Raw genomic sequence first — 18171 nt, forward strand, 5'->3', positions numbered from 1 at the left:
AACTTAAGTGTCTATGAACTAAATTAATTAGTTATTTTTTTTTCCCTGAAGGGGGGAAAAGGATGGCGTCTCTTTGAGTGAATTGATTAACGTGGAAAGTTGAAAAACTTATTCCGGTGGAAGTGGTCAATTGTACGGAATATGTACTGTACTGTGAAATCTACTAATAAAAGTTTAAATCAATCAATCAAAGATGTTTATTCTGCTTAAAGGTGCCATATGTAGTAATGTGGTCAGAAATGGTACTGCAATCAGGGTCAAAATTCTGTAGTCCCCTCCCACTCTCCATGACTGAGGTTGCCAGATACGCAGTCGAATCCGAATCCTACTCCAAGGAACTTCAAATGGCAATCGACGAGTCCTATGCTGTAGGTTTCTCTTGTTTATGCTTCTTGCAAGATGGTTTACTAAGAAATTATGCCGCATTTTACTGTCGATTAGCCAAATGCATTTGTAAAGTTACGCAGCAATATTTTCGTCGGGAGTCGGGACAGATCGTTGGCATGAAATGTCTAATTTGACCATATGGATCACCATCGAAATAATTATATATAATTATTATATATTACGCATTGCATTATCTTCCATGTACGCACATCACCATCTTTCAGTGCAGAGTGCAATTCTATGAGCCAAACCACGTTACGCAAAAACCATGTTAAGCATTAATCATATAGCCCAGTGGTCCCCAACCACCGGGCCGCGGCCCGGTACCGGTCCGTGGATTGATTGGTACCGGGCCGCACAAGAAATAAATAAAAAAAATAAAAATAAAAATAAAAAATAAACATTTTATTTTTTATTTTTTATTAAATCAACATAAAAAACACAAGATACACTTAAAATTAGTGCACCAACCCAAAAAACCTCCCTCCCCCATTGACACTCATTCGCACAAAAGGGTTGTTTCTTTCTGTTATTAATATTTCTTGTTCCTACATTATATATCAATATAGATCAATACAGTCTGCAGGGATACAGTCCGTAAGCACACATGATTGTATTTCTTTATGACAAAAAATAAATAAATACAAAATAAAAATAAAAAAATAAAAAAATAAAACAATAAAATAAAAACCCGGTTCGTGGGACAAATTTTCAAGCGTTGACCGGTCTGCAGCTACAAAAAGTTTGGGGACCACTGATATAGCCTACTACCATGTCAATACACAACGTAGAAAATCATTACATTTAATGCATTATATTGTGCCAAGCAAATACCACCCCATATGTACCAGAAACCGCAATTAGCCGTGCTAATGTTGGAACGCATTTAATCAGCGTATCAGCATATTGAGAACGAAATAGACACTGACACTACCCATATCCACGTAGGTTTTATTTGTCGAAAATATATTTTTCCCTGTCAGCTGGATGACTCATCAACATACAGGCTAACGGGCATATATTCCCCCGTCAGCCTATATGTCGATGTGTCATTGACCGGGCTAGCATGCTAACTAAGCATTGAACTAGGAGCTGAGCATCACATTATAAGCATTCGTTGCACGAACAAGCTTTGTTAGACAAGATCATAGACTGTATTGGACAATATAGTTTACATACAAAATGTCTATTTCAATTTATTACAAGTAATAAGAAAACCCAAATGCCTTACTTACCTATCGAGGAGAAAATTAGCAAGTTTGGCGTCAGATGAAAAAATCTTCTCCGCCTTCAATCGTCTCCATCTTTCAAAGGCATTTCCAATACATTGTGTTCCTGACTTTGTCATGAATAAGTTGAGAATCGTAACGACGGCTTTTAGATTTACTAAGGTCTGACATGTTTAGTAACTTTACCGGTGGCAGGAGCTCGACGAAGGTTGCGGTGCGTAACTGGCAACCTGGATGTGACACACTCACGGACTTTGTAATTGGTCAAACGGTGGAGGGCGGGGCATCGCAATGAAAACAATAACACATTTTCGGGGCTGTAAATCTAATTTTGAAATGAGCATATCCCGGCTGAACTACCGTTATCAGTTATAAGGGTATTGGAAAAGAACATGATTTAATAATGCCTTTTGACATAGCAGGGCTATTTAATGATGACTTGACATGAAATTATTCCATATGACACCTTTAAGTTGATGACACATTAGTTGGGTACTGTGTCGATGTGGATAAATAAAAGTCAACTGTCTTGGGTATCCTACTTCTGACACCATTTGTTACAAAACAGTGAGATGTTGTCCCTCCAAACAGAGTGACACTAACAATTTGTATACCCAATTGATTTAATGGAATAGTGAATTGCTGACTATTTATCCCCTTTTCTACCCACAGGTAATCGGCATTGTGATGGATATGTTCACCGATGTCGATATATTCAAAGAAGCAGTTGACGCATCCATACGAGGAATACCGGTCTACGTGCTTTTGAACGATTCCCACTTGAAACATTTCCTCACAACGGCTGAAAATCAAGATGTTAAAATTCAACAACTGAGGGTAAGTGCACGTTGGACAGCACCAGGCACCTGAGATGTACTGTATTGTTGTAATATTGATGTTATAATAGTCATTGTTATGCTCATGTTTCCTTGTTGTTGTTGAAACCTTGTTGCGATTAACTGTCCTGTCCCTCATATACTTCAGTGTTTCCCACACATCCATTTATTTGTGGCGGCCCGCCACGAAAGAATTACGTCCGCCACAAATATTTTTTTTTTTTTTTTTTTTTTGGTGTCCTGTCCAGCTTCTCAGGAAAATCATATAGTTGATGTAGATGCCCATATAGGCTGTTCAGATTTACTTTACAAAAGAGAAGTGTAGGATACTTCTCTTGTTGCCTTATTTGTATTTGACAACTACTGTTTTCTGTTTATTTGTTACTGACTGTGGCAGGACACCTCTGCCTCTGTTTCACTTTATGTTGCTGGTAAATAATATGGTTGTAGTAGTAGGATAAAGTTTAATTATTTAGTATGCACTAATTAAAGGGGCAGAGATTTAAGAGACATTTTAGCTTTTATATTTTATAAGATATATTTTTTGTAAGAACCACAATTAATAAATATATTTCAGTGAATAACTTATTGTTCAAATCTGTATATAAATATGTACATAAAGTGTTGTAATTATATTGTAAAATGGATGGATGGATGGATGGACGTTTAAAACAAAATTGTTATTTTTAATTAGTAAGTATACATTTTTTTAGCCTTTTTAGAGAAAATCATATCATTGTAGTACATTATGCAAATTACTCGATGATGTCATGGTGACCACGCCCATAGCCACGCCCATAGTCACGCCCCCACCACCACAGGTATCTTGGCAGTTTATGGGAAACACTGCACTTAGTCCACTTATGTTTTGGTCTCCAAAAGCATGTTTTAACTTCCTTATTTTGGTTGACCTTGTCATTTGTTCTTTTCAGCTCCTTCCTGGCCAGCAGCCTTGTTATTATTGTCAAGTCCCTTGAGGGGTTCAACATGTAACCATTTTGAAGATACCTCGGTGCGCTTTGCTTGGAAATTCAAAAAATATTATCTTCTTTTTTTTTGTCCTGTCCAGCTACTCAGGCAAATCATATAGTTGATGTAGATGCCCATACCGGCTGTACAAATTTACTTTACAAAAGAGAAGGGTGGGATACTTCTCTTGTTGCCTTATTTGTATTTGACTTTATTAAATGGATTTATATTATCATTTGGTGCAGCCGGGCCGAAGCAGAAGGGGATAGAAAGAGAAAAAAAGGAAGATAGAGGGGGAAATTGTGGGGACAAGAGGGGAATAAGACAGAGAGACAACAACAACCGCAAACACAACAATAACAATAATAACAACAACAACAACAACAACAGAACATCAGCAAATAGGATATATACAAATATGATGGTAAAAGTGATAGCAAAGAAGCAGTTAGTGAAATAAATAATAATACAGAAATGACGTTGAACATTATTATACTACAAATGGAGCAATACAAATACAAATAGAAATAGCACTACTGATAATGAATAATAACAATAATTACCTCTATTATCAACAATACCATTGTTTCAAATGCAACCATACATATACTGTATGTAATGATAACTCGAAATGCAAAAGAAAGCGGAGAAAAACCAACTATATTAACCTTGTAGATTGTTATAGTAACAACAGGTTAAGCTTTGTCAGTGTGCCATGTGTTACCCAGTTTCCCCAAGGGCAACAACGTTAATATATGTTTGATGAAACGTGATTATACGAAAAAATATTATCTTCACTAAAAAATATAAAATATTATGATAAAACATTTTCAAAGCACTATGGGCTTGATCTATTTAAGGTTTGCGTGTGGTAAAACATGTACAAAATTGACAGCACATGCAAGGCTGGTCTACTAAACTTTAGCGCTGAGGATTGCATCTCTTAGGTGAGCAGAATAAGGAGTGCAATCCATATAGCGTGTCTGTCTTCATGAATATGCAGAATATCGGCTGAACATCAAAACGTCAACAATACTGGGGGGAGAAGATGCAAATATGCCCTTTAGCACACACGGTGTGATTTATCAAGACTGATCACTTTTTTTGTCATTTCGTACGTGTGAAACGTATGTGCATACTGGCAGTTTCACACATACTGTAGCTGTTAGAAAAAGTACGATCTCATTGCAAAGACAGACGATGTACAGACAATTGTCTGTCCTGCATATGTTCGTCAACACATACTGTATGGACTGTCAGAAATAAAAAAATATAAGCCATATCGTCTATTCAGAAATGTCATTTTAATTATTTTATAGCTGCTGGATGACTTAAGGGGCTGATTAAAACAAATTAAATTGATGCGTTTTGGTATCTGCTGGCGTTAATTTTTGATGCTTTTTTTTTCAATAACATATATATATATATATTTATATATATATATATATATATATATATATATATATATATATATATATATATATATATATATATATATATATATATATATATATATATATATATATATATATATATATATATATATATATATATATATATATATATATATAAAGATATATACATATATATATATGCAACGCATAATTGGTCATCAGCCATACAGGTCACACTGAGGGTGACCGTATAAAGAACTTTAACACTGTTACAAATATGCGCCACACTGTGAACCCACACCAAACAAAAATGACAAACACATTTCGGGAGAACATCCGCACCGTAACACAACATAAACACAACAGAACAAATACCCAAAACCCCTTGCAGCACTAACTCTTCCGGAACGCTACAATATACACCCCCGCTACCCCCTACCCCCCCTCCCCCCTCAACCCCGCCCACCTCAACCTCCTCATGCCGTCTCAGGGAGAGCATGTCCCAAATTCCAAGCTGCTGTTTTGAGGCATGTTAAAAAAAATAATGCACTTTGTGACTTCAATAATAAACATGACAGTGCCATGTTGGCATTTTTTTCCATAATTTGAGTTGATTTATTTTGGAAAACCTTGTTACATTGATTAATCATGCATACAGCGGGGCATCACAACAAACTTAGTCATAATAATGTGTTAATTCCACGACTGTATATATCGGTATCCGTTGATATCGGAATCGGAAATTAAGAGCTGGACAATATCAGAATATCGAATATCGGCAAAAAAGCCATTATCGGACATCTCTAGAGTAAAGGGAATGTTTTGTAGAAACTAGAATATATAACATGTTTTCAGTTATTTCCACTTTTTTTGTTAAGTACATAACTCCACATGTGTTCATTCATAGTTGTGATGCCTTCAGTGACAATCTACAATGTAAATAGTCATGAAAATAAAGAAAACGCATTGAATGAGAAGGTGTGTCCAAACTTTTGGCCTGTACTGTATGTTGATGACATATTTTAGTCATGTCCCACTAAATTGAGAGCGACAAGTTGCAACAGGCGGTGGAAAACGCGTCGTTGTAGCATCCTGACAGAGGTATATACCGCGGCAAAATCATCTCCTTACGCAGTGCAGAGCCACTTTGATGAGACTAATCCTCGCCCCCATGGCGGAAAATTAATTACATATTTTACAAGTATTATTATGACAAGAGGGCTGGAGGATGAGGAATTGCTGAGCATGTGACACACAGAGTAAGAGACAGAGAGCAAGAAGAGACAATTAAAAGTGACCCTATCCGCTAAACGAGCTTAAATGTAAGTAGCAAAACAAGAAGAATAATGGTGCACTCCATTTTATGACACTTAATCTGCGTTCTTTTTATTAAACAGTCAGAGGTCAGGTCTTTCTGAAAGACTTAACAAGATTTATTCAACAAGCATGTGAGCACCTTTTGAGTCCCGAAAGACAATTTTGAAAATCAACACTACATTTCCTGCAATTGGGTACATTTCTACACTCTTTTAGATTTATTTTCATCTACCAACCTCTTTATACACTTACATGTCCCTCGTTATGAACCACATAAGTTTTTGTTTTTATTTTTATTGTACATAATTTACTTACATTATTATCATTGAAAATGTAATGTAAAATTCCATAACAGACAACGTTTACCATTTGGCAACTCTATCATGTAGCCACGCCCCCTTTAGCCACGCCCCCTTGGGTAACCCATCTCCGGTGTTGTGACCCGTGTTAACATCCGTAACGTCAAAAATATACCCTCTGGCTGGCTACTAATACATACTCTGGAATAGGGTTGTCCTGATACCAATATTTTTGTACCGGTACCAAAATGTATTTCGATACTTTTCTAAATAAAGGGGACCACGAAAAAATTGCATTATTTGCTTTATTTTAACAAAAAATCTTACGGTACATTAAACATATGTTTCTTATTGTAAGTTTGTCCTTAAATAAAATAGTGAACATACTAGACTATTAGTAACTAAGCAAACAAAGGCTCCTAATTAGTCTGCTGACGTATACGGTAACATATTGTGTCATTTATCATTCTATTGTTTTGTCAAAATTATGAGGGACAAGCTGTAAAAAATCATTATTAACCCACTTGTTCATTTACTGTTAATATCAGCTTACTTTCCGTTCCAACATGTTCTATCTACACTTCTGTTAAAATGTAATAATCACTTATTCTTCTCTTGTTTGATACTTTACATTAGTTTTGGATGATACCACAAATTTAGGTATCGATCCGATACCAAGTCGTTACAGGATCATACTTTGGTCATATTCAAAGTCCTCATGTGTCCAGGGACATATTTCCTGAGTTTATAAACATAATATGAATTTTTTAAAAAGGAAAAAAGATTTTGTGACGATAAAAAATATTGATGTAATCATTGTAGTTTCGACTAAATACATTATTGTACTCGGTATCATTACAGTTGATGTCAGTTGTACATCCTCCCATGGCATTTGTTTACATTCAGGTGCCAAGGAAACATAGCCAAATTTAGACTTAGACAAACTTTATTGATCCACAAGAGAAATTGTACCATGAATTGATTAACGTGGACCCCGACTTAAACAAGTTGAAAAACTTATTCGGGTGTTACCATTTAGTGGTCAATTGTACGGAATATGTACTGTACTGTGCAATCTACTAATAAAAGTCTCAATCAATCAATCAATGACACAGTCGCTCAGTTACAAAGGATGGAAAGGATAAGAATGGAAAGGATGATGCACACAAGGGCACAAAAAGAGGGTGGAAACAAAAGGTATAAAGTAGACTAAAAATGTACCGTAGTAGCAATATAAAATATAACATATATGTAATATTTACATAATATATATACAGTACCCGGTATATAATATATACTGATACAATATATTATCATATTATATAATATTTTCATATAATATATACAATATATAACACATCCCAATTACCATGTGTAATATTACAGTATATGTAACAGCTGCAGCAAAAAAAACAAAAAAAAAGAGCAGCAGAAAATATACATTATAAACAAAGAGAGGTAGCTAACATAGAAGCGGTCAGGTAATAGACAGATATCATCTATTGCTGTATGGCGAGTGATTATACCGACAAACGAGTACTCACAAAAGTGGGGGCGACTCCAGGAAAAAGGTGCAACGACAGCTCATGAGGAGTCCAAGACCACTGAGAAACGCTTTGGGCCTGATTTACTATTAAACATTGTGTGCAATATAAAAAATTGCGTTTACTATTAGTGGGCATGTTGCGTGCGATTGCTTGTGCTATTTTAACCCGTACAGACCGCCTTATTCCAAAAAAGGATTTTGCCTGTACTACATATATTTTATCACTCTCAGTCATTTACTGCACATTCACATTATCATGCTCCTACCTGTGGGGGTTTGCTGTCAAACAAGCAGTAGACACGTACCACTTCTTAGGCACGTTTTAGAAACAGTCCTGCAGGGCATCCTCAAGGAGACTCACTTTTTGTGTGTGCTGCAGATGCGACTAAATGGGAGAGAGGCTGCACTTAGCAAAACAATGCATACTTTAGGGATTTTTTTTCATATGTTAATATATATTCTAAATGAATATGCAAACGCCATGGAAAAAAATGCATCAATTGAATTTCTTTTAATCAGCCCCTTAAGTCACCCAGCATGCATCTATAAAATTATACAAGGACGGAAATAGAGACGATATGTCAATATTTTTTATTTCTGACAGACCATGCAAACAGTCAGTAATGGGAATTCCGCCTCTTTTGGCTCGGCTCATTAAAAAGACTCCCAAGTGGCTCCTCAGATTTTTTGTTACTTACCGTATTTTGCGGACCATAGGGCGCACCGGATTATAAGGCGCACTGCCGATGAATGGTCTATTTTTGATCGCACCGTGTTATAGGGTGCATTAATGGAGTCATGTTATTTATTTATTTTTTTTCTAAATGTGAAACACTTCCTTGTGGTCTACATAACATGTAATGGTGGTTCTTTGGTCAAAATTTTGAAAGATTATGTTTTACAGATCATCTTCAAGCTGCTTTCTGACAGTCGCTTCCGGATGCGCCGTTTTGTGGGCGGTCTTATTTACGTGGCTCACCTCCGGCAGCGTCTTCTCCCCGTCATCTTTGTTGTAGCGGTGTAGCGTGCAAGGACGAAAGTGGAAGAAGTGTCAAAAGATGGAGCTAACTGTTTTAATGACATTCAGACTTTACTTAAATCAATAACGGAGCAGCATCTCCTCATCCGGAAACAACAACGCCGGAAAGGTGTCCCGTGAAAAACCGTCCGACCGGAACTCTTTAATAACTAAAGTTCCTTGGGTGAATAATGTCAACTCACTACACCGGTATGTTTTAGTGCTTTCATGGTGCGTTTACTGACAGTAAGAACTTTACACTACTTTATATTAGAAATGGCAACAGTGGAGGATGAATGTCCCATTACAAGAAGATAGAGAAAAAGAAGAAGATTATTGACTACGGTGTCGGCACCGACTACAAAGGCGGAAGCGCGCAAAAAAAAAATATATATATATATTATTTTTTACTACCCCCCCCCCCCCCCCCCCAGTCTGTGGGACACATTTTCAAGCATTGACAGGTCCGCAAGTACAAAAAGGTTGGGGACCACTGGTCTAGATCATGTTTTGTGTAGTTATGTTCTGTTAGTTTTGGACTCCTTTTAGTTCCTGTGTGTGCACCTCCCTGAGTTTGTTTTGGTTGCCATGGTTGCTAATTATGTTCACCTGTCTCTGATTAGTGTTCGGCCGCTCACCTGCTACCCGAGCACTAATCAGAGGCATTATTTAAGCCTGCCTTTGCCAGTCAGTCGGCCTGGCGTCATTGTTTGCTTCATGCCTGGTCCACGTAAGTCTCGTTTGTTCATGCCACAGGTAGTAAATTTCCTAGTTTATGATTCCAGTGCTAAGTTGGGTTTCTGTAGCTTTTCGTGCGAACGGCACACTTTTCTTTTGGTTGTTTCCTGTTTTTGGTTTAAGCTGTGATTTATGTTAAAACAATCCTTCCCCTTACTTTCACGCTTTGTCCGGAGTTGTCCGTTTTGCATCCCAGGAGAACGACCCGGATAAAGATGCGACCCCGCCGTGACAGTCTTACCTTATACACACACCATAATAATACTCGTATGTTGAAGCACATCAAGCGGTGCGGCTTCATAGCTTACCAAAGTCGTACTAAAACATTTTGATAGATTTTTGAGTGCCGTGTGTAATGTTCTATATTTTCAATGGAACAGATAAAATGTTGGTGTTGTTTACTTGAGTCATATTGCCATCATAGTGCAGTCTACACGTATCTCTTATGTTTGACTGCCATCTACTGGTCACACTTATCATGTACCAAATAAAATTGCTTCGAGGTCGGTAAGCAAAATCAGAATTAATCCGTACATTAGGCGCAACGGGTTATAAGGCGCACTGTCGAGTTTTGAGAAAACCATAAACCGGAAAATACGGTAAATTGATTTTTTACCAAATTAGGTGTAAAATGAATAACACATGTAAAACAAACATAAATTATAACATGTGTATAGTACTTATATGGCTTTATTTATACACTTAGCATATACATAGATGCATTTAAAATAAAACATTTTTAATTTGTTTTGTTGGGGTGATAGCCTTTTGTCAAAACTGGCTCAGAGAGCTCCGGGTCGTAGGTCTCTACCAGGTGGCTGTGGTGGTGATATACTGGCTGATGCTACAGACAAAAAAATGTCTGCCTTTGACCAATCAGCCTTTTCATATCAAGCCATCAAAGAATGGAATGGTCTTCCAGACAATCTAAAGAACAACTGTAGTTTTCACAGCTTCTCACAAGCAGTCAAAGACCGGCTTTTAGACCACCAGTCCTGCTCACATTAGCAATACAAGGCAGGTAGTTGACCATCAGATGATACCCTGGCGGGAGTAGTCTAATGGCCATCTGAGTACCATTCCAATCTTGTAACATTGCACATTTTTTATTTATTTATGCAATATCAAAGGAGTATATGGCTTTTGAGTGATACCCTTATGGCTATCATCTGATGGCTACTGCACTGTATGTGGACTTTGATAAAAACTGATGCACTTTATATACTTCCGCACTTTAAATGAAGCTGCTAAAATACTGTAACTTGACCGCCCCCTGATTTGTAATTCCCATTCCCTCTATGTATTGTACTGGTATTTTTATATTGTTGTGTATTTTCAACCCTGTGTAATTTTATTGTGGATGTTCGATGCGACATAAAAGGACTACAGATGGAAATTAGCATGGTGCTAAATCTGGTGCAGCCATCGTCTTAACGTAACTGCACATTGTCCTTCAAATAAACAAACACAAACCAACTTAGGAGCAGGATCAGTTGCAAGACTTGACACACTTTGGCGGCGTCATGAGCAGAGTCCCTTGCTGGCCTTTCCTTCAACTCCATTAGCTGCACTGTTGGATGCTTAGTCCAGGGTCTAACACTTTAACATGTCTCCAAATCTAACTCCTTTTTCCTGCTGTCACTCATCTCCTCCTCTCACTCGCTCCTCTCTCTCCCTCCTGTTTGTGTGCTCTGCTGTGTGTGTGTGTGTGTGCTCCACGCGAGTGTGTGTGACCTCTCCCCTCAGCCCTTCCTACTTCCTCATTGTGATCACACAGCCACACCTGTTGGCCAATGCACCATCGGTGTGTGAATGTGTGTGTTAATGGGTAAATGTGGAAATAGTGTCAAAGGGCTTTGAGTACCTAGAACAGTGACGTCAAAGAATTATCTATGGCCCCCGGGATGATTTTTGATTAGTATTAGAACCGGCTGCCTGCTGCTACCTAGGAATTTTCAAAATGGTGTTGTGCATGCATGCGCCCTAAAGAAACTTAACTAAATCAGCAGAGGACAGAGCAAAATGTTATGTTTTATGTGCATTGTATATTCCTAAAATGAAAGTGAAAGCTACCATTGTTTGCGTCAATCATGTGAACTTCCACACGCTGTATTCGCTTTGCGCACTCTTGGCATTCTCTCGATGAGCTTCAAGCACACCTGTGAAGTCAATCAATCAATCAATCAATGTTTATTTATATAGCCCTAAATCACAAGTGTCTCAAAGGGCTGCGCAAGCCACAACGACATCCTCTGTACAGAGCGCACATACGGGCAAGGAAAAACTCACCCCAGTGGGACGTCGATGTGAATGACTATGAGAAACCTTGGAGAGGACCGCATATGTGGGTAACCCCCCCCCTCCTCTAGGGGAGACCGAAAGCAATTGATGTCAAATGGGTCTGACATAATATTGTGAAAACCATTTCAGGTGACTACCTCTTGAAGTTCATGTTTTCAGTTATTTCACCTTTTTTTGTTAAGTACATAACTCCACTTGTGTTCATTCATAGTTTTGATGCCTTCAGTGACAATCTACAATGTAAATAGTCTTGAAAATAAAGAAAATGCATTGAATGAGAAGGTGTGTCCTAACCTTTGGCCTGTACTGTATATATACGTTAGGTCAGGAAAAAACTCAGAGGCTATTTCATCCCTACAAGCCTGTTTCGCAGATTTCCCTGCTCTTCAGGGGAGTTTCTCAGAGCAGGGAAACCTGCAAAACAGGCTTGTAGGGATGAAATAGCCTCTGTGTTTTTTCCTAACCTAACGTATATACCGCTCTACCCTGGTATTGAGCACTGTATAACGGATAAAACACAGTAACCCTGTTTTATATATATATATATATATATATATATATATATATATATATATATATATATATATATATATATATATATATATATATTCCTTGCGCACTAATTGACTGAAAGAGCGCGCACTTTGCCGATGATGTCACGTTATCGATGGGAAAATGCATTTTTAGACAATATGATTTGCCTGAGCGGCTAGGAAACACCGAGAGTAACAAGCGGTATGAAATGGATTACAAAGGACAGATTAAAAAAAAATAAATACACTACCGTTCAAAAGTTTGGGGACACCCAAACAATTTTGTGAAATAGCCTTCATTTCTAAGAACAAGAATAGACTGTCGAGTTTCAGATGAAAGTTCTCTTTTTCTGGCCATTTTGAGCGTTTGATTGACCCCACAAATGTGATGCTCCAGAAACTCAATATGCTCAAAGGAAGGTCAGTTTTGTAGCTTCTGTAACGAGCTAAACTGTTTTCAGATGTGTGAACATGATTGCACAAGGGTTTTCTAATCATCAATTAGCCTTCTGAGCCAATGAGCGAACACATTGTACCATTAGAACACTGGAGTGATAGTTGCTGGAAATTGGCCTCTATACATCTATGTAGATATTGCACCAAAAACCAGACATTTGCAGCTAGAATAGTCATTTACCACATTAGCAATGTATAGAGTGTATTTCTTTAAAGTTAAGACTAGTTTAAAGTTATCTTCATTGAAAAGTACAGTGCTTTTCCTTCAAAAATAAGGACATTTCAATGCGACCCCAAACTTTTGAACGGTAGTGTATTATAAAAAAAAAATATATATATATATATATTTTTTTAAACTTGGGACTTCCCGCGGGCCGGATTTTGGACGCTGGCGGGTCGTATCCGTAGTTTGGGGACCCCTGGTCTATATGCTTGTTGTCAGTTAATATACAATGTGAACTATCTCAGGCAGTAATTGTCTACGAAATTAACAGAGGTGTGGACTCGAGTCACATGACTTGGACTCGAGTCAGACTCGAGTCATGAATTTGATGACTTTGGACTCGACTTGACAAATTGTAAAGAGACTTGCAACTCGACTTAGACTTTAACATCAATGACTTGTGACTTCACTTGGACTTGAGCCTTTTGACTTGACATGACTTGCTACTTTCCCCAAAACCCAAAGATTAAAAAGTTATTTGGGAGCGCGCCGCTCCGTATTTTTCCTTTTCTTCGTCTGTGTCTATCAGCGTGTTGTTCCTGTCAGCTGGTGTGCTCTCAGTACAACAGCCAATCAAATTAGATCTACGCTGTTTTCATCACACAGCTCTCATCCAATCAAATTGCAGGACAACCAATGAAGAAGAATTGTCAAACAATGCGGCAGTGAGAAACAATTATGCCAAAGTTAATTTCGTTCGGGTATTATAACTACGACTCGGTCAACAAAAAACGAATAGCCCTATGCGAATCATGCAGTTCGAATATTATAGACGGAGACGTAACAACTTCCAACTTCGTTCGACATTTGAAGATGCACAAAGAAGGGTAAGTTTTGAATGTAAGCTAGCGTTTATTGGCTAAGTAACGTGACTTTTATTTGCTGTGTAGTTAAATCAGTGAGGCTGTAAACTCACTGCTAACGTTATAACCATAGACATCTTATAAGGGTACGCAGCATGGAGCGCTACTGCCTACAGGCGCAGACGAGACGCGGGGCCGCCATCTTGGAGTGGTGATCTGCTCCACTAGTTCAATTCATTTGGCAGGAGCAATGAACTGTCAGCGCATTTAATTCATCTTACCTCACTGAATACCACTGATTTTCACGCGCTTTGTTGTCATACGTGTAGCTATGATAAAGGACACATGTTTTGGCGTGTTTTATTATTCATAGTTTGCTTAACAGTAATATAATATTCTTATATGCTATAAGTGACCAGACGTCCGAGATCAAAACTGGGAATATAATCCCCAGAGAAAGGGGAAAAAAACAGTCAGCTATTTTTAAATTGAAGAAACAATATGATTAGGTTATATATACATGTGTATATCCTACATAAACAATGTATGAATACATTAGATATCTATATATCTTATACACTGTATCTCTGTTGCTGCAGCAGCAGAGAGTTTATTCCGTCTTGACACTTTGTATTGATATTTTGTATTACATTCTTCCCTTAAATGATCATGTTTACAGTGATTGTTATATATGTATTTTTTATGTATGTCGCCTTGGATAAAAGCGTCTGCCAAATACTTAAACATATATAAACACCTGAAAGTCTTTATATCAGCTAAAACCACCAATCTGTTTCACTGGATTCAGAATAATACCAAATGCTGTCTTACCCAACAATGTTAGTATTTGAATATTGTTACTTGAAGACTTATTCCTGGTTACAATTATACTGTTAAGAAAGTATTGTCTTATATTTTGCCTAAAATGAGAATGCATCATAATCAGTGGCGGCTGGTGAATTTTGTTTTAGGTGGGGCTGAAAGTTTGTAAACCAAACCCCTGTAGGGGCGTCATCCTCCCCCAGAAGATTTCTTTGTGATTTTCACATACAAATATTGAAGATCTTTGCTCCTTCTCAACTCTGTGGTAATGTTATTTTCATAAAATACAACCAATAGTACATAAATGTTAAATCTTACTTGTGAAAAGTAATCCCCCGATTCCTATTTTCAACAGTCCGCTCATTTGAGCAGGAAAACGCTGAACACCAGCCCGGCATCTTTGTTTTCTACCTGTCAACTGTCAGTTTAGGCTACTCGCCGGCTCCTCATCACCACTTCAAGATGCAAATTGCTCGCGTCACAGCAACCAATGCTGCGTCTACTTATAAGATGTCTGTGGTTATAACGTCATTGCAAACACGGCAATCTGTTGCGTCCACTGCAGTTCGCTACCTTATTCATACTTTTTGTCAAGTGATTTTTTTTAAGCAGGGTTGCATGAGGTACCTAAACCTAACGTTACGTTAGTCAATGTATCACACACAATAACGTAACGTTAGACGGCGGTCAGCAGCCCCGCGTATTTTAGCCACCTACAAAAAGACAAACATAGTCAAATAAAGGTCAGTTAAAATGTATACTATATTAAGAATATGTGTACATATTTCATAGGGCCCTGACATCTAAAAAGTACAACTCTGTTCATTGTTATGTTCATGTATTTGTTATGTTTTTCATGTGTACGCACACATAAACACACATACAGTATGAGATGAGATCAATGAGATAAGGTAAGAACAGGATAGAAACTGCTGTGGAACTAGTTACAATGCAATATGCCATGGACATACAATGTTAACACTTTTGTACAAATAAGTACAGTTGCACTTGTTTTTGCAAATGTGTTTATTCTGTAAAGGAATGAGTTAAATGTTTAAATTTGTTTACACTATTAAAATGACTGGTTAATAGTGCTATTATGAATTGCAATGTCAGTACTATTTTTTTTCCTGCTATTTCAAATGCACTTGTTTTAATAAATAAATACAACGTTTTAAAAGCATACACAATCTGTGTAAAAATATTAGTCTGTGGTTAAAAGGACTTGAAAGGACTCGAAACTCAAAATGCATGACTTGTGACTTGACTTGAGACTTTCCAGTCTTGACTTTGGACTTGACTCGGGACTTGCCTGTCTTGACTCGGGACTTGACTCGAGACTTGAGGGCAAAGACTTGAGACTTACTTGTGACTTGCAAAGCAATGACTTGGTCCCACCTCTGGAAATTAATATTCTTGTTTAAACAGTGATTAAAATGAAAATGCACATGTAGAATATACAGTGAATGCAATGTTGTTTAAAATGACTACTTACTTGTGGAGTAACAATGTCTATACGAGGAGTGTAGAAGAGAGAGCTGCTGTTTTCGATGGGTATTTTATCCGAGGAAAATATTTGAAACATTTGCCTTTGTGCACATGGTGTGGGTCGCGGTGGGTTGGCGAAAACGATAGAACCCTGGCTCTCTCCATCGTGAGCCGGCTCCCGTCGATCACTTAAAAGAGTTTGCAACCAACCCGTCACTACAGCAGATGTGTTTTACTGTATCAGTTTGCACGTACTTATCAGAAGTGCCAAATAAAACGCTATATAGTGCTCACAAAATGGTGATGACAGTTGATAAATCACACTGCGCGTGCTGCGTAATTATATTTGCATCTTCTACTCCCAGCATTGTGGCCGTCTTGATGATCAGCACATATTTTTCATAATAACCAAGACAGATGCAAAATGACTATGCTCACTTAACAGAAGCGTTTAGTAGATCAGTGTGGTATCAAGTTTGCACGTGTTTTAGTACGCGCAAACCTTTAGTAAATCAGGCCCTTTGAGTGATGCTATCAATCGATGAGAAGAATTTGTGTAACTAATTAAAACTGTATGATAAGTAGCTAACTCAAATATTATTATAGAAATAGTAATATCTAATGCTAGTTCCTCCTTTCTAAGAGTTTGACCTTTGCGCTACATTTAAAACACTTGGGATTACATGGAGTCAGCATTTTAACTGATTAGAAGCAACCAAAACACAATTTCTTCAAAATAAAAGAAAATTTCTTCAAAACATAATCATCAGTGTTCTCCTAATCCAGGCGTCGGCAACCCAAAATGTTGAAAGAGCCATATTGGACCAAAAATACAACAAAAAAAAATCAGTCTGGAGCCGCAAAACAATGTAAAGCCTTATGTAAGTGTTATAATGAAGGCAACACATGATGTAAGTGTCTATATAAGCTATATTAGCCTACTATCAAAATGACTGTGTCGCAGGCTGATGCAAATCTTCATTGACAGAAATGTTGAAATGTAATATTTATTCTAAACGTTTTACAACATTGGAAAACATTACTAAAACGGAGGCTTTTCAAAGGGTGTGATAACTCCTGGAAATGGTAAATATGTGTGTGTTCAAGAAATGGAAACTACAAATAAAATTACCTCAAATGTACTTAAAATACGAGGCATAATGATGCATACAGCTAGCATAAATAGCACGTTAGCATCGATTAGCTTGCAGTCATGCAGTGACCAAATATGCCTGATTAGCCCTCCACACAAGTCAGTAACATCAACAAAGCTCACTTTTGTGGATTCACGCACAGCATAAAATGTTTGATGGACAAATAGAGACAAAGAAGGAGTGGCATAAAACACGTCTTTCTGTGGCAGCATCAAGGAAAGTTGTACATGTAAACAAACCACGGTGCGTTCAAGGACTTCCGAAATACTCTCATCAGTGAAGCATGTTTAATGTAAACAGTGGAATTTCTAACAATTAGGAAGTTTTGTGTCATGTTTGCCCTCCTACAGAAACCATATTAAAACAAAACTATTTTTTTTCTCCTCATCTTTTTCCATTTTCGCACATTTTTGAAAAAGCTCCAGGGAGCCACTAGGGCGGCGCTAAAGAGCCGCTTGTTGCTAGAAAGCCGCCCAGTTTGTATCATTACAGTTCAAAACTACATAGAGTTCATTTAAGCTTATATTTGCTACAATGTTTGAACAATTTGTACTGGGAAGTCAGACGTTTTAAAAGCGTTTGGAAGTGAAGGTCGCCATTCGCTTTGACCTAATTGTGTGTGTCAGCATTTGAAATTCTATGAAGAAATGACATGCAT

General features: G+C 37.5%; 1 protein-coding gene and 1 long non-coding RNA gene across 2 annotated transcripts in view; both read left to right on the forward strand.

The window, feature by feature from the left end:
* The window catches only part of LOC133643537 (uncharacterized), a 264818-nt gene that overhangs the window by 41489 nt on the left and 205158 nt on the right, over positions 1–18171 (forward strand). The window lies entirely within an intron of this gene.
* The window catches only part of LOC133643592 (protein FAM83B-like), a 45679-nt gene that overhangs the window by 15023 nt on the left and 12485 nt on the right, over positions 1–18171 (forward strand). The window contains exon 3 of the mRNA XM_062038261.1: positions 2289–2453. Within this exon, the coding sequence (XP_061894245.1) occupies positions 2289–2453 (165 nt within the window). The remainder of the gene's footprint in view (positions 1–2288; positions 2454–18171) is intronic.

This window comes from Entelurus aequoreus, linkage group LG26, assembly GCF_033978785.1.
Source record: "Entelurus aequoreus isolate RoL-2023_Sb linkage group LG26, RoL_Eaeq_v1.1, whole genome shotgun sequence".
In the NCBI taxonomy this organism is placed as follows: Eukaryota; Metazoa; Chordata; class Actinopteri; order Syngnathiformes; family Syngnathidae; genus Entelurus; species Entelurus aequoreus.